Below are 22,540 nucleotides of genomic sequence, written 5' to 3'. Positions count from 1 at the left end.
TACAGTAGTGGATGATCTATGACCTCTAGACTGCGATCTTCATCTATTAAAAAAGAAATTGACAATAAACAGTAAAAGATGTTTAGAAAAGAAAGCTCAGTAACTTTAGGTTACCAAAGTTATTCTTTTGTTCTGCGTTTTTACGCACAAGGCAGCTTTCTTCTCTCCATTCCATCAGTACTATAAGAGGCTGTAAAAAAAAACAAAAAAAAAACAGCCGGCTATTTCAGCCAGTCAGTGAAACCGACAGTGTGAGCTTGTTCCTCTTTCCATCAACTCAGTTCACAGCTCAAACTTCCTTGTACAACAAACCCAGTCCGCTGCGCTCTGTCGACCGTCCGCATCCTCAGACTAACACAAAGAAAACAACTGTAAAAGGAGATGGAACCTACCAGAATGAAATGAGGAATATTCTCCACACGGTTATCCGAATCTAGAAGAGCAAATATACATACATCCGCAGAAATAAGAGTCGAAGTGATTGGTTGAAGCGCCCGGTAAGTGCCCTCTTGATCTGTGTTTGCTTGTTTGTGTAGAAAGGGAGTAGCTGCTGTCTGAGGGATGACTAGAAGAGCAAAATGATAGTTAGACAAAAATGAGAAAGTTGTGCGTTTATGATCGACAAAATGAAGACATGCACTTTTACCACAAGGATGCTCAGACAGTTTCCAAAAAAAGAGGAACTTCATTGTCTTTGAGTTGAAACAACCACCAGCTAACAGAAGTCACTGTACACAGATAATATATGTAGAAGAATTTGGATTTAAAGTTGATTACAGTGTTGTCACCACTTTATTATGCATTCTATGAAGTGAGGAGTCTCAAGAAGTATTTCCCACAACTTAATTTAGGGCTTTGTGCAACTGTGTTTGTGTGTGTGTGTGTGTGTGTGTGTGTGTGTGTGTGAGAGAGAGAGAGACAGAGAGAGAGAGTTATTTTTAGACTGTCCATCTCGACCTAACCAGAAACCATGTAGTTTCAGTTCTGTGTTACTTCCAGTATACATTAACTTTCATTTTAGATGTTCAATGTTATAATTATAGACAGCCCCTAAAATGTATACAACATATATACTGCAAATATACATCAATGTGTTTGTGTTTGTGCATCCCCTTAAAGAGAATTGCTTTAACCCCAGGGGAATCTTACAGAGACCCTCTTTGTGCGTGAAACATTAGTGTTATGCAGAAATGCCAGTATTACATCATACTGGTGACCACTGTTAAATTCCCCATCCAGCACCCACATTAGTCTGTTTTTCCCCCAATGTTATAACCGGAAAAGTAAAAGGGTTATCGTAACCCCAATTTTTTCAAATATGACACAACTTCCATGGTTGGTTGCTTGAATGTGTCTTGCTTTGACAGAGAAGCAGAATTCGTTTTTTTGGGTGGGGGGTTTAGCGACAAAACCAACTTCCTTTATGAAAAACAGAACTCTAAAAATAATATAGCGTATGGTCCAATATGTACAACAAAAAGAATATGAACATACTGTAAGTTAATTGTTTGGTCTATCAAATGCGCCCATCAAAATTTCCGAGGGCCCATGGTGGCCCGCAGAGTAAATCCTAACACTTTGAGAAGCTGGAACCGGAGAATTTGGGTCAATTTTGCTTGATGATTGATATCAATGACAAATCAATTATCAAAGTAGTTGCAGATTAATTTTCTGTCGACCAAATTCATTGTTTCAGCTCTGATCTTACCTGATCATGGTCAGGTAAGTAGAACATATACTGTGCTCTTATATAAAATGTATGAAATAGTTATACTCATGTCACAAAGTATATAGATTGTACAATATATCAGTCTCAGCTTTTATATATCGGCTATCTGTCAAGTAAGCTGGATCTTGTTGGTGGTGGCAACAGCAACATACAGAAGCATTTAGATACACAAATGGTGCAGTAGCTCAGATTCGGTCCAACAGGACTGTCCATGAAGTCTAATGCAATCATGTCATGCAGTACATGTAAGGAAAACATTTGAGCATGCTGAGAAGGAGACACCCTGCCGTCCAGAGTCGTCTGTCCTTTCCCGTTGATAAGTTACTTAATAACATTGTGACAAGTAGAGCCTTGGGGCTGAGAGGAGCTCTGCTTTCTTTCTTTCTTTCTTTCTTTCTTTCTTTCTTTCTTTCTTTCTTTCTTTCCTTATATCAGTCTAATGTCCTGCTGGTTGCGTGCCAGGCTGCCAGGTGATGTTGTTATGGCCTGAGGCAGTCCCAAACAGCCTGGCAGCCTTTCACAGCCCACACAATTTACATCTGTGTAAAAAAAATAAAATAAAAAAATCACTCCTCATAACAGAATACACATGAATTATTCCTGTCTTCTGTCCGTTGAGAGATTCTTGGCTCTTATGTTTCAAACGAGTTTGGTGATAGGATAATACTCCTTTAATAGTGTAACCGTGGCGTTGAGTGGAACTGGCCGGGTACCTGCTCACTGCTCGGACAGGTACAGGGTCCTGCAGATGGACAGGGTGTGTGCACCTTTTATAACCAGGATATTTATAATGTTGAAGTGTGTGTTTGTGTGTTGTGCTCAAATTAACAACGTATCAATGCACACTTGTTAGATTTATGGCTTTGCAGTGGTACTTATTTGCATGGTATGATATCATTTGATAATTATGAACTGGGCCTTTATACCAACGCTAACCATAGAGTTACAGTATGATAGAAGGGACAGCTCAGCGACATTATATTTTTATTAGTGCTTTGGAGATGTACTGTTTGGGCTAACAGTCATGACATGTAAATTCTGTATAGTCCGCATATTTTTTTATAATATGATTGGTTGCAATTTGAGCTTGTGATCAAGAAGTTGATCGCGGGACTTTCCACCACAGCACAGAATCACTCTTCCTGTTATACCTTCTCAAAATTCTATATTATCAAAATAAATTAGTTATATGGGTTACCTATCACTTTGATAATATAGAGGCCAAGGCTGCACTGCTGTTCTAAAAAAAGGTGCTGTGGTGATATGCCCTGTTTTCAATGCTGTTGACTAGAAGTGCTGTACATTACCAGTTCTCTTGAATAGTACTGCGCCCATTTTAAATCGATGTAACTTGTGAAGCATAAAAGAAAACATTCTTCCTCTTTCAAATGAAAAGTTGGCTTATGGCAGCCATAATGTTAGCCAACTTTAGATGGATTCTGTGTAACTGGCATTACGTTTGCTGACTTTATTACTCTTTTTCAACTTGTTCCTGTTATATACAATCTGGCATGTGACTGATAAACAAAAAGGTGTCTTTAAAGCAGCTCACACAAGAGAATCTTTGGAATTTAAGGCAACATTACAATTTGTGGCCTACACAAGTTCCGTGAGAAAAAGTTGCAAAGTCTCACTTTACAGGTGTAGTAAAGAGGGGGCAAGAGAGAATTCATCTCTTACGGAAACTGAATTCCTGAAAGTCTTCCATTGAGAGTCTCCTTTGTTTTTCTTTTATCTGTTGGTTTCACAGCTTCTCAGTTAAAGACAGAAACAGTCTCAACAGTATTGTTAAAATCTGTTCTAAGATTATTGGTGTGAAACAGAGAGATTTGAATTCCCTTTGTAAGCAGCAGATCCTCCGTAAGGCGGAATGTATATTTATCATCTTCTGGTCATGTGCTTTCAAGTGAATTTTTTTTCTGTTGCCGTCAGGATGTCGTCATGGTTTACCGGTTTGTAAAACTAACCGCTATTCTAAATCGTTTATCCCCTCTGCAATCAGATTATTGAATGCTACTTAATTGAACTGAATAGTGTATAGTATTTCAGGGGATCTATTAGCAGAAATGGAATATAATATTCATAACTATGTTTTCAGTAGTGTATAATCACCTGAATCTAAGAATCGTTGTGTTTTCGTTAGCTTAGAATGAGCCCTTCATATCTACATAGGGAACGGGTCCTCTTCATGTTGCTCCTCCATGTTCCTACAGTAGCCCAGAACGAACAAACCAAACACTGGCTCTAGAGAGAGACTTTCACGTTTTTTACGTTACCTAAAGGCCACCGTAGTTCTCCGATCTGCAACCTCACCACTAGATGCCACTAAATCCTTCACACTGGACCATTAAAGCAATAGTTCAGCATTTTGGGACATAAGCTTATTTGCTTTCTTCCCGAGTGGACGGGTGAACTAGGGACTCAGTTGTCTGTTGTGCTCATACACTGCAGCTGGCGCACCGCTGCATGAGACGCACTAATCTTGTCGGTTAATGGTTAATAATCGGTTAACGAGGGTCGGTTATCGGAAAATTAATATCCCTAGATGGCATTTTTATATCCAAAAGCTCAAAGTTCAACTTCACTGTGACATAATGTTCAGCAAAATCATACAGACATGATCGGCATATTTGTCGTTAAGGAAGTTGTTCGCTCTCGACTGAACTGTGACATTTGACATTTTGGGGAAACACTAATTCCCTTTCCTCCCGCGAGTTGAGATGACAAGATTGATGCCACTCTCATGTCTGTACGCTAAATATGAAGCTAGAGTCATTTTATCATGATTTTTTTTAAGCAGGGGGAAACAGCCTAGCCTAGCCTGTAGAAATTATCACTTGTTGTGTTTCTGGGAGTTGCGGGCGGAAAGTCTTTCTTTCTGGGAGCAGTGATTTCCTGTAGTATTGACAAAATGTGATATGTTTGTTAGTGAGCTTTAGGAATTCTGGTAGTTGGATTTTCTTACCTTTGAACAGAGCTAAGCTAGCTGTTTCCCCCTAAGTTTTTGCATACAGTATCTGCTGGCTCTAGCTTCATACTTTGCATACATACCAACATGACAATGGTGTAAATATTCTCATCTAACTCTAAGGAAAGCAAATAAATGCATTTCTCAAAATGACAAACGATTCCTTTAATATTGTGTTTTTCCAGTCAGTGACACAGTTGGATCTTTGATGAGAGGAGGTGTCATCTAGTGAATCATCCTCTGCAATCCATTATGATGGATGAGGAGTAGAGTTAATAATGTCCTTTTATAGTGTCAAGGTCTACCGTTACATTAGCCCAATCTCAGTGTTTGAGCACATCTTATAGCCTGCGATACTGGATTGTTTCATGTAAATACTGATATTAATATTTGGGACTAATAATATAGAACGTAGTGGGCCTCCAAATTGCACCAACTTTGACATTGCACGTCCTTCGGTCCCCACCAAGTGTGAAGTAAATCGGATGAACGGTTCTTGAGTTATGTGAAGGATAAACACCCACACCCACAGCAATGCCGAACATCCCAGTCCGCAGTAAGTTTTCATCTTCCTTCATGCTTTGCTGGTCTCCCAATGGATCTCACTGACACCTGAAAGTTTGATGAAACATTTTTTGTCCAGTTCGCATCCCCTAAGAGCTGCCAGTTGAGTCGATTCAGATTTTCATTCAGGCATACAGTATGTCAAAGTGTTGGTTTCCTTAATTGTAGCTGCTTTACTCACGGACTGAGATGAATCAATGACAGCTGCATTTGTTACACAGCTAAACTAGGGCAGTGTGTTACCACCAGCCTAATGCAGACCTCCATTTTGTATCAGTAAAAACATGACGGGGAGCTGCGTCTGTTCGATACTCGTAAGCCCGACCCGCCTGCAATTAGACATCTAAAGAGGAACAAGAGTTGGAACAGAGAGAGAAAAAAAAAGGAAGCAAATGCGTTAACGCCACTAATTCTGACCTCAAGAACACCGGAACTTCCTGAATGTTCAAATGAAACATTTTCCATTGCTTACCACAGTATGAGTGGCAGCAGGCCAGTATGGTAATGATTACAGAACAGGTCAAGAGAGACATGCAGAAACATTTTAACTTTTGTTAGTGTTGGTGTATTTCCTGTCGCTTGTAATTCTAAATGTAGCTATACTGAGGACATCAGTGTCTTCTCTTGTGGTGATTTTGGTCATTCTGTGGTGACATGTGACCTTTACAATCATAGGAGATCTGTTTGCATGTTAAAGGGCTCTGCTGTTTATGATAAATATTACTTCCTTCCCTCAGTGCAATAATCATGCTCCTATGAGCCGAAGAGAGACGAGCTACACAGAGTAACTCTCTCCATCTGTGTATGTGAGCCAACATGTGTTATAAAACACAGCTTCTATCTGCCATCACAGACTCCCTCTTTGTTCTCGCTCCTGTTAAACCTTGTTCCAGATAACTGCATTAACATTTGCATGTAGATACATACATCAGATACAGTGTGATACAAGGAGAAAACAAAGCATTCCCTAGATGTTACTGATGAGTAAAGGGGCTTGTGTGGAAATATTTGTGTTGCCACCGTAGATAGAAAGACCTTGCAGTGTTCATAAGATCTTAATAAAAAAATAAGAAGCAAAACAGTATTGCAGGTGGCCAACATCAGTAAAAAGTCATCCAGTAAGCTGACTCTAAGTCTTCTGAGTCTTCCCCCTGTACTGTAGTGAAGAATATCTAACAACGTCATGTGATAATCCATTTTCACACATTCACCACCCATTTACGAAGAAAGCAATATAAGAACAAAGTTCCTCTTATTTCTATTTGTATCTACGATTTGTTCTTATTTTGTTAGTACCCATTGATTTCTGGGATTCACCAATGTCTTTTTATTTTTGCTCTTCTCTTAGTAAAGAGAACATTTTACGAGTGGTTGCATATCCAAGATGAGAAAAAAACATCTTGTTTTCACAGTCCTTAAATTGTTTGTCCAATGCAAGCAAACATAAGTTTTAAATTTCAGAAACAGAAAAAAACACATTAATATCATGTAATACATGATATTAATGTGTCTCATATATTAATATGAGTAAATATAATGTGGATTATTAAATTTATGGGCTAAAGAAATATTATTGGTCCTTATTTTGGAAAAAATATGAACGGTAGTCAACAGCGAGAGACATATACTGTATATACATTTATATATACTGTATATATATATATATATATATATATATATATATTTTTTTTTTTTTTTTTTTTTTTTTTTTATTCCGTTTGAATTGTGCCATGAATCACACATATGTTTGTCAATTTAAAACATGACTTTGCAAGACAAAAAAAGTAGTGTCAGACAAGGCAAGGTACAAACGTATGTAAACAACATGACATAAGTACGGAAAACACGTCACAAACATCATTAACGTAACTTCAAAATAACTCAACAACACTGGGACACAAACAGTGGTCTCCTTGTTGAAAGTTCTGTGTTTGTTGGACCCATCCACCTCCCTCTCCGCCCGCCATAAACTGACTTTCTCACTTTTAATTCTACGTCACTATCTCTGAGCGTAACATATTCACTGGCATGTGTGTATACATTACAGTCAGTACCGACTACTTAGTGTACACATGACACAGCAAAAGCAACAAAGGCTTTGTGATTGCACACAAAATTACTTACAAAATATTTGGCCGTTCATACGTCATTTGGTGAGACCGGGCTGAACCACCACATGCACGCACAGCTGGCCGGGCTCTGATTACAACACACACACAGAGGGAGAGATACTTCATTCTCTGCTCAGGTAGACATTACTCCTCTTTATCTTTACATAGACAATAGTTGATGATGATATATTAATGCTGATATCATAACCTTTAACCTTGGAAACACATTTTGACTGATATTTACCTTTGACATACAGTTTTTGTAGCAAGTTAAACACAGTCCACAATATCTTACTTTGTGCAGTACTGTATTCGTCAGTTTTGTTAAAAATACAAATTATTCTATCTCTCAAGCAAAGCTATTTGGTAAGACAATGACTTCAATACCTCATTATTGATCTGTGATGGGTTTTGCAATATCACCAGAATTAAGTATTGCCAACAGCAGATGCCACATACAGTGCATGAATGATTCATAATATCTACAGTAAGGAAGGGACTAGTTTTATATTCACTCCTAGCATTGTTTGTCACATAATAATTGACCAGCTTACTGTAGTTCCCCTTGTCGTATTCAAAGGTCATTTAATAGTTTAATTGTTCATGTATTAACCTGTTTATGCTTTTATCTTGGATGTTGTTTTTTTGTGCACCTTACCACCCCAGCCTTAAGTTCAGGATGTGCGCCAGAATTACATCAATGTTTGTGTGACAAACACGTGAAAATGACAAATGATTTATGAGACAAAAATATATTTCATAAAATCTATTTGTTTTACATAAAATCCCATATCTTATACTGCATACTCAGCATATGTTCAGTCCTAAATGGGTGTGACTGCCACTGTTTTCTGAATAATACAGATACATATCAAGTCAATATAGGTTAGGGAGAACTGGGCCTGGCTATTACATTTTTCATCCCCATTGCGTTTTTCTGCTGGTATCCACATCCTTCATGTCCTGCTGTTTCTCCTCTGTTGTCCTCTTGCAGAAAGCACCATGGGCTGTGTGGGCTCAAAGAAGGAGCAGGAGCCTCTCGGCAAAGGGACGAGCGACGACTCGCAGAGCCGGGCACAGGCGGCCCATTATGTCAAAGACCCCACCATAGGAAACTCCGGGAGCAAAGCTGTAAGCAGTAATGTTGTGAATCTGAGAAAAGTAACCAGTCGGTGTTCATCACATGCAAGTAACAACGTAACATATATAAAAGGTTGCATAGAGAAGTAATCATTTCCTCAAAAATGTCCTATTCTAATACAACTTCTACAACTGACTGTGACATGTCATGTTGGTGGACATATTCAGATACCTTAAAGTACCAATACAACATTGTAAAAATACTCTATTACAAGTAAAAATCCTTAAATTAAGTAATAAAAAATACATAAAAACATATACAAATACAAATACAAAACAATACAAATACAATATGTGAAATAAGCGGCAGTGCCAGGCCCGCTGTACATTATCACTTACACAGTAGTTACGTTGTTACAGTTGTTACGTGATGTTGTTACGCTTCATTGATTCGTTATTATTTTAACACAAACCATGATATTGTTTCTTACGTTAACCAAGTAGTTTTGTTGCCTAAACCTCACCAATCGCTTTAAAACGTTAACGTTAGGTGTCATTGTGCGTTTCTGCAAGCGTGATATGAGGCTGGTATGAAACAAATTCATAAAATGTTTTGGTTCAGAAACGTTGACATCCAACATATCTGTGGTTTGCAGAAACGTACAATGCCAAAAAAAAATTCTGGCGAGTGGGTTGCAAATGACACAAGACACTGCATTTTTTGTGGGGTCACAAGCTAAAAAGGTTGATCTGAAAAGTACCTAGTAACTATAGCTGGCAAATAAATGTAGTGGAGTAAAATTGCATCAAATGGAAATATTGTATTTAGGTACAGTATTTGAGTAAATGTACTTTAGATCTTTAGCCACTTAAAATCCGACCAAAACATGTTTATGAACTTTTTTGCAAATAAAAATGGGCACACACACCTGCAGAAGTGCCCCTGCTTTAAAAAAAGAATGAGGAAGATTAATGGTGTCAGTTGCAGAAGCAGTGAAAATATGACGAGGTCAACAAAAACTAAAAAAGAGAAAAGAAAACACTGTTTCATTGGTTACTTCCAGCAGTGAGAGTAGACAGTTTTCTTGTGCCTATCAGAGAAGATTGATACTCGGAACATGTTTCCGTGACTTGTTTGCATACTGGTCAGACTTTGATCTGTGACATGAGCTGCTGCGTGTTAAGTGTGGTTCCTCTGGCTACTGCTTCCTGTGTGCTGACTGTAACATCTCTTTCACCCTCAATGAAGAAAGAGGAAGTGACAGAAGCAGAACCAGAGCGCTCAGACAGGAGATGTACGATCAAAACTTGAGTAATAAAGGACACCTGAAACTTCTACCAATCCACACATACTGTATTGTATTATCTCTCAGATGTCTAAATTTACAGATGGTCTGTCTGACTGTCTGGTCTCTGCACAGCTCAGCTCATTATACTTTTGTACTAACGTTGCACAATGTGGAAAAGATAACTGCACCCTGAACATCCTGATTTTTGAAGTTGATAAGACAAAGAATCCCTTACAAATGTTTGTTTTCTGCGCAATGGTTTTATTCTAGCAGAATTATGGTCATAACTTGAGGGATAAATTGATTATAATCCTGATTTGCTTTAATGTGGTAAGTAATATTTCGAGACAGTGAAGGACAGTCCTGCTTTCTCACGATTCTGCACTTTATTTTTTTCTACTGCACGTCATATACAAAGTGTTGAATCAACTGATACACATGTCAGATACTCAGTTAAGATTATTTATCAATATTTCTATATTAACAATGTAAAGGAAATAATACCTGTAATGTGAAAGGAATTGCTCGCAGTAGGACAAACCAGCAGAAAATTGTCACCCAACACTGCATCTTTACAATGTTTTATTTAGCGTCTTTCAGCTAATTGTTTTGTTTTCATGGCCTGCAACTTTAATGTTTTGGTTCACTCTCACGGCTCTCATCGGTGTCATTTCCAGCAGCATCAGTCAGGTTGTCTGAAGTGAAAAAGCTTTAAAAAAATCCACTGCACGCTACCTGCTCAGCACAGACTGTATAAAATATGGACGTAGTCTCCATGACGTCACCCGTAGGTTTCTGAAGACCCGTGGTGAAGCTCGGCGTTATGGCGTGGGTGGAATGAATATTTGACAGATCTTCTCTTTGCCCTATACCACCATACAGTATGTCTCTGTCTTTCTCTCTACAGAGCAAGGTGCCATCCAATGGAAACTCTTCAGACGGTGAGTCACAATCTTTACACAGTATGTATTGCAACCCTTAAGCACCTGTACTTGATTTTGTATCTTATATTAAAGTCAACCACTGATGAACCACTGAGCTCAGTCAATTGCAGGTTTATTTCTAACCTCCCAACTTGTACTGTCAACACCACCAAAGAACCTGCCAACAAGGCTTTAAACAGCGTCATCTAGATGCAAAAAAAACAACTCTGTCCGAAGCTCAACACAACATATAAGCGAGAGGAAGGAGAGAGTGTGTTGGCTCAGAGCGATAGCCCCTCTCACTGCGTCACCGCACAGGCCTCCAGTGCACTGAAGAGCAGCCCTACTGCTATTATTAACACGCCTACCAGGAAGTCAGTTACATACTCAAAGTACGGGGAACCCAAGATAGATGTGGTTCAGACCTAAATGCAGTGTGTCCACTAAAAAAAACAACATGCACACATACTCAGTCATGTGCACTGTCTTCCTCTCTCATACACACTCTCACATATCAGCGATGTTGGGTGAAAACCTCACGAAAAAATTCCTTCGAAATGTCAACTCTTCACGAGCCAGGAAAACACAGGCTTGGTTTCAAGCTCCATAAATTTCATCCAGTGTTTTTTGTTGTTTTACAAGCACAAAGATGTGTCCTCAGGCCATCATTCTTCAGAGAGTAAACATGCTTGCAGCTTTCACATGACAATGCAAAAGGGACATATTTTACATTGCATATCAACACCACAATGTACCAACTCCTGTTTTTCCTTCTTTTTCTGGCCATGCTGCTGTATAGGAGATAGTATTGCCATGGCACTCTACGACTATGAGGCCATTCATGATGGTGACCTCGGCTTCAAGAAGGGGGATAAGCTCAGAATCTTAGCGGAGTAAGTATACAACAGTAACATAATTTATTCTTTGTTGTTACAGATATAAGAATGACAATGAATAATTGTGTGTTCAAAATGTAGTTTTTTGGACTTGTGAAGCGTGTGGTTTGTCATATCTTTGTTGACAAGATAATAGTCACACTTGTTGTGTGTCTTTGTGTTTCTCTCTGTCTCTGCAGATCGGGGGAGTGGTGGAGAGCTAAGTTAATCAGTACAGGTCAGGAAGGCTTCATCCCCAGTAATTATGTGGCCAAAGATACTCTGGAGGCAGAGGAGTAAGTGAGAGTACTCACATTGAAAACACATTCATATTATGCATCAGTATCTCACTGATGAGAACTGTTTGTCTATGAATATGACTTTGACATAATTGTAATAGTATTATTATTATTATTATTATTATTATCAAAGTACACAGCATGAATGTTAAAATGAAGGCTTGCACAGGAAGAGCCGTTAAGAGGTTTCTGTACTAACTGATCTGTTTCCTGTTGTTGAGGTGGTTCTTTAAGGGCGTGAGCAGGAAAGATGCTGAGAGGCAGCTGCTGGCCCCCGGGAACAAAACGGGATCCTACATGATCCGAGACAGTGAGACCACCAAGGGTGAGTCTTATTTGTCCTTTAGTGGAGCAGTCTGAAGAAGTCTTAATGAGAAATTATTGACGAAAAAAAAAAAAAAAAGACAAATCAAGCAATTTGATCTTGGCAGTTACTGCAGAAAAATGTGTTTTTAACAAATAAGTATAAATTAACTTAATTGTATTTCTTGTACCTTGCACATTTTAAGCCACTGTAAATGCATGAAGTGCACAGTACAATACAAACAAGTAAAGTCCTGTAGCACATCTTTGTTACAAAGAGCAGGCAGCCTACAACATACATAGGTTAACATATTAATGACTTTAATGTTAAAAAATGGCCATTAAAGCTGCTATTATTCATATTTTTATAGTAACCACTGAAGAGATGACTATGTGTAATGGGAATAGGGCCGCTCGTAGCGACGAATCCACAGAAACTAAATCCCGACTCTGCAGTTCTCTTCAGCTGTCAGAGCTTTTTAGCATCTATTAACTCACTGTTTTGTGTTTTTTGGCCCACATCTTGTTTTGGTTCGCTTTCACTGCTCTTATGTGTATTTCCCAGACTCAGCTATTTTCAGCAAAAAAAAAAGAAAAAGAAAAGTCTGATAAACCCCTTCAGGGGTTGTTGGAAACCAAACCAGAGCAAGAATTAGAGTTAATATTGGACTTACATCTGTCAGTTTGCGAGACACACGACTGAATGAATGCTAATGTTGCTCAGCGGATGTGTAAATAGGCAGTTGTTGGCAAACATGTCAGCCATATCAACTTAAAACAGTGATATTAGGTTGTCAATGTTGCGTTCACAGCGTGTTTCCACTGCCCCAAGGTTTTTTATTATTTCCTTAATAATGAATACATGCAGAATTCTATAAACTGAATGAGTAGTTAAAAAGACACCAAATTTACACAAAAGTTCAGCTTACTCGTCATGAGGAGCACTACCCAACTTTTAACAGAAAGTCTGCATGACAAACTGGAGGTGTGAGGTTCAAAAGAAGTGGGCATTTAAAAGGGATGAAAGATGCTATTGAGTTGCAGTATGTTTTTGGAGCTTGACCCATAATAGAGACTAAAAGTCAGGATATCTTAGCCTCTGTTGCTTTGATTTTGATTATTCTTTTTTTAATCTGTCTTTTGTGAGTTCCCTAAATTTATGGAAGTGCTAATACTAATCACTGGAGCGCCCCTTTAAGTGTCGCATGGTGGCTTTTCTACCCTCACAAGAATAATATCTTCTTTTTTTGCATGTCAGTACATCTTCAGGATGTACTGACATGCAAAAATAATAAAAAATTTTAAAATGCGGAATTATCCCAAAATATAAGCTAGTATCAGCGGAAAAAAATATTGGTATCAAAATCCCCTCTGGGTCACATGGTAACTATACTGTTGTCTTTCTCTTTTACCACAGGCAGCTACTCCCTGTCTGTCAGGGACGGTGATCCATCCGGTGACACAGTGAAACATTATAAGATCCGCACGCTGGACAACGGAGGATTCTACATCTCCCCACGCAACACCTTCACCACCCTGCAGGAGCTGGTCATCCATTACAAAAGTGAGTTCACCACTGTCAGAGTTCACACTTGTATCCAGGCGGTTTTGTCACTGAATGATTTGACCTCCTCACAGCTGTGTGTTTTAGTAGTCAGTTGAGTAGTCGCTGTTGCCGTTAAAATGACGATGTAAGGAGCAAATGAGAAATCCTCAGAAATCCTCAGGGGTTACTTTTCTGATAATGTTTCTCATTTAATGGCCTCAGAAAAGAGAAACTTCAGTTCAGTCTGTGTGTCACCACTAAACGTGATGCTTATAGTGATGCACACAGCACACTCTACTGGCCGACTTAATACCTCAATCTATGTGAAACATCAGGGTTATTACTGTATTAAAGTGATAGATTGTATTGATCTTCAATTAGTATTAGCATCAGCACGAAAGTGTTTTTAGTTTTATGTGAAATTATATATATATTTTTTTATAATTTAGATAATTTTCACTGAAAATAAGACCATAACATATTACTGATTTTCATTGTGTAAAAACATTTCATACAAATCTACGAGACATAAATACATTTAAAAAAAATTAAATCATGAAATATTTTTTTCTGTTTATTCCAGAGCAGGGAGATGGCCTCTGCCAAGTCCTGACCAGCCCGTGCTTGAGCCCAAAACCTGACAAACCATGGGAGAAAGACGCCTGGGAAATCCCCAGATCATCACTCAAACTGGAAAAGAAGCTCGGTGCCGGCCAGTTTGGAGAAGTCTGGCTGGGTGAGTTAGATCTGAATCATTTTTACAATCCAGTTGTTGATGGAGATGGGAAGCTAGCAATTGATTTTTCTAATTCTAATTCTTGTTTTTGCTTTAAGCTACATACAATAAGCACACCAAAGTAGCAGTGAAGACCATGAAGCCTGGCACCATGTCAGTGGAAGCATTCATGGGCGAAGCCAACCTGATGAAGACTCTGCAGCACGACAAACTGGTCCGACTCAATGCTGTAGTCACTAAGGAGGAGCCGATCTATATCATCACAGAGTTCATGGAGAAAGGTGTGTGTGTGTGCATGTTATGAATAAACTCTTCAAATTGTTCATTAAAAGTAATGGATAAACAGTTGCATGACTTAGAGCTCCCTAATATTAGCAGTGGACATGGAATTTATATTAATTTACAACATCAAATATTGGTTGAACCTTTGTCAGTATATGATTGTAAAGGATACATATAGTTTTTTATTGCACTACCACGTCGCACACCATTTGCTTATGGTGAGGATGTGTCTGGCAAATTGAGCTTTACATGTAGCAAATGCGTTTGTTTGCATGCATGTGTTTGTGTGTGTGCCCACAGGTAGTTTATTGGACTTCATAAAGAGTGATGAGGGAAACCGTGTACAGCTCCCGAAGCTCATCGACTTCTCTGCCCAGGTGAGAGTCATTCAGTCACATTTAGTATCCATCCTCCATTCTACACACAGCAGCTTGCCAGACTAGATCCTCTGTTATTTTTTTTGTTGTTTTGTGTTTTATATCAACGAATGCTTTGTTTGTCTGCGATACATAGTAGACAGGCTGTTTCTTGAGTTCGGTAGTCTATTGCTCTTTTCAGGGATTGTGTAACTTTAAAGTGAATTATATTATTCAATATCTACTTTGGAACATTTAGAATAAGAATTGTGTAATTATGCAACATAATATACAGTTTTTTGACAGTGGGGGGCTATTGGTGAAACAATATCTTTGTTACTGTACACCTGACTGGAGAAGAAAAATACTGACACTTTATCCAGGGTGAAATAATGCGGAAAAATAGATGGAACACTGAATAAGGAAACACGGTGATGTGAAGCACTTCAAACTACACCCAGCCAATATGATCCAGCTGCAGAGCCATAGCACACCTGGGCTTTCAGACTTTCTGGTCCAGCCTGAAAGTAACAGCAGCAGTTTAGAGCTGCAGATGTAGACACGCCCATATGTGCCTACTGTTCGTGCGTGTTTTAAACCTATAAATGTAATAGTCCTGATAAGAAGAGGTTTATCTTAAAGGACTAGTGTGTGGGATTTAGTGGCATCTAGCAGTGAGATTGCAGATTGCAGCCAACTGACTAACCGCCTTCCCCCCTTCACCCATCCCTTTCCAAGCATGTATAATAATAATAATAATAATAATAATAATAATAATAATAATAATAATAATAATAATAATAGTAGTAATTATTATAATTATAATACATTTCATTTATAAGTGCCTTTCATGTCACCCAAGGACACTTTACAAATAGACTATCAAATGCATAATAAAAGATGACAGTGGAAAGAAAATGTACAAAAATAAATGAATAAATAAAATAAAATAACAAACAACAACAACAATAGTAATGAAATATATAAACAGATAAATTAATACATTAATAATGAGCAACATTATGAAGCACCTGGAGGGGGAAGTGGAGAGTAGATGGGCATCAGAGGAACGTACTGAGCGAGTGAGTTTGTATGGATGGAGAAGATTGGATAGGCATGGAGAGATTTATAGACAAGGAGAAATACTTTAATACAAATGTGGTCTTTAACTTGGAACCAGTGTAGTTGCTGAAGGGTCTGGGTGATGTGCTCCCAAGACCGCATGTGGCGGAGAACTCTTGCAGCTGAATTGTGGACATATTGTAGTCTCTTTAACCCCCGAGTGGATACACCAAGGAGAAGGGCATTACAATAATCTAGTCGGGATGTAATAAAGATGTGAATCAGAGTCTCTGCAACAGAGTGGGAGAGAGACGTGTGTAGTCTGGAGATGTTCTTAAGGTGGAAGAAGACCGCTTTGGTGATGTTTTTGATATGTGTGTCAAGAGGTTGGAGTCTAAAGTCACGCCAAGGTTTTTGACCACAGCAACAGAGGATGTAATAAAACCAGGGATGGACCAATTTAGATGGGACACTTTGCAAAGTATGGCTAGGGAGGCAATGAGGATAGCCTCTGATTTATCCTGATTAAGTCTGAGGTAATTACAGGTCCTCCAAGCATTAATATAAATTAAACAGTCTGTCAGGTTGGACGGTGTTAGAGTGTCCGAGGGCTTGGTGTGTATGTAGAGTTACGTGTCATCAGTATAACAGTGAAAATGTATGCCATGTTGGCGAATAAGTAGAACCGACGGTGGCCTTCAGGTGCATTCACGCCACCAAATTCAAGTTGCCACTTCAACGTGAAAACGCGAAGGGCCCGCCAGTGTTTGGTTAGTCCATTCTAGGCTACTTTCAGGTGATAATACACTAATGAAAACATAGTTTTAAATATCATATTCCATTTCTGCTAATAGATCCCCCTAGATCCTACACACTGGACCTTTAGAACTTGGAAAAGTAAAAGAGTCAAAACACCTCAGAGTGTGTCCTCCAACGACATGTCCTCCTTGTTATGTTGAGAGGGAAGGAGGGGGTCTTAACCACATTTTATTTATACAAAGTAAGATGAAAAGTGGGATGCAAAGGCTAAAATAAAAACAAGAAAAGTAGCAATATAGATTACATTCTGTCTTTGGTGCTGAATGTTTGTACTATAAGCTTGTTGGGTCATAGATATAGCTATAGAAAGGGAAATAAAAAATAAATGTCCACATCTCCTTTGGAGCATTTAGTTTCTACTGGAGGTTAGTGTGACAAGATGATGTTCCATTTTTATTAATCACTTTATTTTAATGAACTGGGGATACAAGTTGTAAAGTAAAATGGCAAAAAAATTAGTCCACAGCCATGCCTATGTCGACAGCCTCTATGAGGCTGTACAGGGATGCATTGAGCTAAATGCTAACGTCAGCATGATAACATGCTTATGATGACAATACTAAAGGAGGAGGAAGAAGGATCTGCCTGTTTTGATTAAAATCCTACCATGAACAATTTGTCATATTAAATTATTCATCAGATTGTAAGAGAGATTGGATCTTATCTAGTGCTGACACAAAGAAGCTAAAGGGAGAGTAACCATGTGAATAAATCCTCACACATAGTAAATGTCTGTTTCTGTTATTACCAGCAGTGCTATTTACTGAAAGAAAAGTCTGTTATAAGTAAAGTATGTCTGAGAGCATGGAAGTGTTTGCTTTTAATAAGGAAGTTTCAGTATGTTTTGTACAATTTCATTGCCAGTGACAGTTGCTGTGGGGAACTATGTTTTGATTCTTTCAAACTGACTTATTTGTCTCTAGACCGCAGAAGGTATGGCCTACATTGAGCAGAAGAACTACATCCACAGAGACCTGAGAGCTGCCAACATCCTAGTCAATAAGGCTTTGGTGTGCAAAATCGCTGACTTTGGCCTCGCTCGTATCATTGAAGACAACGAGTACACGGCCCGGGAAGGTACGACGCAATATTTACTGTCACATGTTGTGTAGCTATACGTGTCGTCAGCAGAAGTGATTAAGAAACTGGGGAACTGATTCCCCCCAGAACTGATGAAATGGGAGCAGTCACGGTTTCATCAGTACAGGGGAAATTACTTTGTGTCAGCTGAGCTGAGAGATGGCGGATTACAACACAAGTGACTAAAATAGCAGGGGGTGCAGACGAGAGTGACTCTCTGTATACTGAATGAGCCAGAGAATGTAAGAGTTTGAGAGGATGTGTTACTAGCATGAAACTTCTCAGCAGTGTCATTAGGGCCCAGCTAATGTACAATGTCATCAACATTGCTTCAGAATTTGACTGGTTTTTAATTTTGCCCTGTAACCAGGAGCCAAATTCCCCATCAAATGGACGGCCCCTGAGGCCATCAACTACGGCTCTTTCACCATCAAATCTGACGTCTGGTCCTTTGGCGTTTTGCTGACTGAGATTATCAGCTATGGACGCACACCCTACCCAGGTAAGTGGATCACTGATTTCAACTTTGATATAGTATTTGCCAGAATGCCTCTGTAGAGCAAGGACTTCGCACTTGCACTTAATACAAAAATGTGTTGTCTATTTCTACGCTCAGCCCATTTATTGTCTTGGCCTTGGTTTAAAGTGGCCTTCCAAAAATGATGGGTAGTCAAGTGGGAAGATGATGCCATGTTGGAATGGGATGATGATTGTGAATTTGGATTTTATTGAAGATAGAGGCAGAATGGGCACTTCACAAAGACTCACTTTGTGAGTTTCGAGGGCCAATTTTGGTTTTCTTATTGTGCCATTTAAAGGACCAACTGTGTAACATTTCAGGGGATCTATTTGCAGAAATGGAATATAATATTCGTAAATACTTTACTTTGACTTTATATATGTTTTCATTCATGTATAATGACCTAAAGGACCATAAGATGAGCCTTAAGATGGGTCCTCTTCACGGAGTCCGCCATATTCAAACCAAACACTGGCTCTAGAGAGAGCCTTTTGCGTTTTAACGTTACCTGAAGGCCACCGTAGTTCTCCTTCACGCTTGTGAAACTGTGGTAGCAACGTGAGCCGCAGAGTGAAAAACCGCCAGCCACCATCTGACTTCCGTTGCTGTTAAAGTAGTGTTATTATGGCAAGGGGACCACAGAGCTCTGTGAAGCTGCATGCACAGTGAGCTAAATGCTGTCAACATCAACATGTTAACATGCTCACAATGTCTATGCTAACATGCTGATGTTTAGCAGGTATAATTTTCACCATATTTACCATCTTAATTTAGCATTTTAGCATGCTAACATCTGCTAATTAGCAGTAAACACATGGTGATGGGGATGTCATTAGTTTTGCAGGTAGGCCTATTTGGTCCCAAACCAAAGTATTGGACAAATTAAATGATGGCGCTAGAGGAAAAGTGAGAGAATCACCAAATTACATGGCAATTCATCCAATACTTGTCTGGATATTTAACTCAAAACCACAAAATGTCAATGTTATTGTAGCGCTAGAGAAAAAGTCAGAGGATCACCGAAGTCAGACGGGGTTCATCCTCTGAGGACCATGAATGTATGCACAAAGTCTCATGGCTATCCATCCAGCAGTTGTTGAGATATTTCATTCAATTGACCAAACGACCAACATTGCCATACATAGAGCCACAAAGCTATAGAGCATGCCAGCCAAAGTCCCCGAATGCCAGCCCCGTGAGCTATTTCTTATTTATTTTGAAGAGGTTGTGGCTCTGCAGTCTCTTAACCCAATCATGTGTTCTTGTTTTCAGGGATGACCAACCCAGAAGTGATCCGTTACCTGGAGAAGGGCAACCGAATGCAGCGCCAGGACAGCTGTCCCACCGAACTCTATGAAATCATGCTGGAGTGCTGGAAGAACAAGCCTGAGGAACGGCCCACCTTTGATTACCTGCAGAGTGTCCTGGAGGATTTCTACACAGCCACAGAGAGCCAGTATCAGCAGCAGCCATGAGACTTAACATCCACAGACATGTTTTCTCTTGTTTCATTCATTCTCATCAGCAAGGCCAGTTTCTGCAATTCAGAGCAGACACACACACATGCTCTCTCTTTACCATTCTCCCTCCGTCTGTCTCCCTTTCTCTTTCTCATTCACACACACAAATATCGTAACAAGGGACTGTACAAAAATTATTGAGGAGGGTTGAAACTGTACACTATACATATACTATATTTTTAGGAAGCTATGCATCACTGTTTCTAACATTTTCTATATTTTCATTGGGCCCTCCTACCTTTGAATGAGAACATTTTAACGTAATATAACCACAAAAGAGAGATTAAGGAACACAAAATATATGAACAATATATACAGTAATTATTATTATTATAACAATATTATGACTACACAATCCTACCTCATACTTAGGTCAGGGCCACAGCACGAGAGACGCTGTCTGATGATATTCTGCAGACTTGGCTATAGCTAATATGACCACAGCTGTACTGGATATTTCTTCATAAAAGTGACCATAAATCATCTAGATGCACACCAGCAGCAGTCTTGTAAATCACTTGAAATATATAGTAGTGACCAGTGCATAATACGTGCTGACAGATTTGCAGCGGATCACTATATTGCAAGATAAACCTGCAAATCATTATGCACAACAAACACGTGACCTGACATTTCATTCATATCAATATCTATCAAGAGATAATTGCAGGTAACGGGTCAGTTTCATTACTGAGCTTTGTAGGTGAGGGGTGGGTTGCAAAACTTGACCTATGCAGGACTCTTCTCTACATATATAGCCTAAGTGAAAATAGCAAATGTTCTTGTATAAGCCCTGCTGGTGCACAGGAACAACAGCCAGACAGGTAACAAATTTGCAAGGGAAGGCTGAAATAAAACAGATTTCAGGAGGGGAAAACAGGCCCTCCACTGTGCTGTAAAAAGAATTCTGACAACACTTTTTCTTAAACAAAAAGAAAAGATAAATAGCCATCCTACTTTCAGCCCTCACCCCTCTTATAATGTTTGTACAGTCCCTAACATTGGAACAGCTTTAAAGGTGTTTTACATAACGTGAGTATACAGGAGGCCGTACTGTACAGTACATGCTATGGAATAATAATGACATGTCTCACACAAAATATTATTTTACACAGCACAAAGATATGGCCATATCGGCAGACAAACAAGGCCACCTGAAAGCAGTCGCGTAGAAAAGACTGGATTTAGTTGTTATGCCCCAGCACACATTATGCATCCATCAAAGGAAGGTAGGCTATATAACCACAAAGCACAGATGTTAATATAGTGAACTATGTGCAGTGTTCGGCTCTGATAATACTGTGTTGATGTCAACAATTCAGCAAGCAAAACTGCCATTGTCCACTCCCCTCCTGTCAAATGCACGGTGTGAAAGGAGGTTGAGTACTGTGGGCTTTACAAAGTGCGAGATACTGTATGACTGATGTATGCTTAAGTCTCCTATTTATATTCCATAGATATTTTCTATAATGCTGTTGCTTAATTAGCATTACTCCTTCATTGTGCCTTTTTCAGTGGTTGTGTCTTTTCTTTCAGTCTTGACATTTATAATATATTCCAATCACTCTGTAAATATAGTACACAAATAAATACAATTATTCAGGAATACAGTTTAATGTGAAGTCGCATTAACTGATAGTGCTTGTTGATCCTTTTGGCCCAATAAACTGTTGTTCTGTATTTGGGAACTAAATGAAAAGGCAGTGCATGCATAGTTACACATCTTTTGGCCTTCTTTTTTGTGTGTGAAATAATTTATTTGTGCAAATGGTACTGAATATTAATATAACTTGAACGCACTTTCTTAGTGAAGGACTCATTACTCTGCTACTTTACTCTACAAAATTTCAAAGGGAATATTTTTCAAATATTTAAGATCAGCAGTTAGAGAGAACTATGAGAACCAATATCTGAGAGAAGTTTTCTATGGAACGCATATATACTGAGAGATGTGTGACGATAGGCCTATTGAATCAATGCTCAGTACTGCATACAGTGTGTTCATAGGGTTACTGATGTTTTAAGTATAAACGTCTTTGCAGATTTTGTTAGATGCGTGGATCAATGCAACTGTTGTGAAAATGTTCAAATAAATTCTTTTGGAAACATTTCCCTTCGCAAATGTTATTTTTCATTTATTTATTTATTTATTTATTTGCACATATATAAAACTGCACGAAATCCAGTCAATGAAAAAAAAACAAGAAATGTGTCAGGAGAGGTCAAGAAGCCACAGGCTTATACAAAGGACCTCCCCCCAACCCCAGGAGAAGAAAAAAAACAATAACAAAAAAGGAAGAAAGATCTAAACTAACATAATTTTAAAAATAAAACAAAAGTTAAACAACAACAAGAAGTACACAAAATGTGCAGAAAAACCTAACCAAACAGTGCAAAAAAAATCCAATAAAAACAATGAAATAAATACAAAAAACAGTACAGAAAAGACAGTAAATGTGCATTCATATAACAGCAAGC

General features: G+C 38.7%; 1 protein-coding gene across 1 annotated transcript; it reads left to right on the top strand.

Moving 5' to 3' along the window:
• Positions 1 to 253: 253 nt before the first annotated feature.
• On the top strand, positions 254 to 22,172 carry hck (HCK proto-oncogene, Src family tyrosine kinase). Its single transcript, XM_074643219.1, has 13 exons — positions 254 to 497; positions 8,367 to 8,503; positions 10,649 to 10,682; positions 11,464 to 11,557; positions 11,740 to 11,835; positions 12,060 to 12,163; positions 13,559 to 13,705; positions 14,271 to 14,423; positions 14,522 to 14,704; positions 15,006 to 15,082; positions 17,866 to 18,019; positions 18,393 to 18,524; positions 19,815 to 22,172. The coding sequence occupies exons 2-13, from the start codon at positions 8,375 to 8,377 to the stop codon at positions 20,015 to 20,017; spliced, it is 1,506 nt and encodes a 501-aa protein (XP_074499320.1). The 5' UTR covers positions 254 to 497; positions 8,367 to 8,374; the 3' UTR covers positions 20,018 to 22,172.
• Positions 22,173 to 22,540: the final 368 nt, after the last annotated feature.

This window comes from Sebastes fasciatus, chromosome 8 (assembly GCF_043250625.1).
Source record: "Sebastes fasciatus isolate fSebFas1 chromosome 8, fSebFas1.pri, whole genome shotgun sequence".
Taxonomy (NCBI): Eukaryota; Metazoa; Chordata; class Actinopteri; order Perciformes; family Sebastidae; genus Sebastes; species Sebastes fasciatus.
This window is presented reverse-complemented; position numbering and strand designations above follow the sequence as displayed.

Coding starts and splice junctions, on each gene's coding strand:
- hck (XM_074643219.1), top strand. CDS start 8,375: ATGGGCTGTGTGGGCTCAAAGAAGGAGCAGGAGCCTCTCGGCAAAGGG. Junction 11,836..12,059: donor GATACTCTGGAGGCAGAGGA/GTAAGTGAGAGT, acceptor CCTGTTGTTGAG/GTGGTTCTTTAAGGGCGTGA. Junction 18,020..18,392: donor CGAGTACACGGCCCGGGAAG/GTACGACGCAAT, acceptor CCCTGTAACCAG/GAGCCAAATTCCCCATCAAA.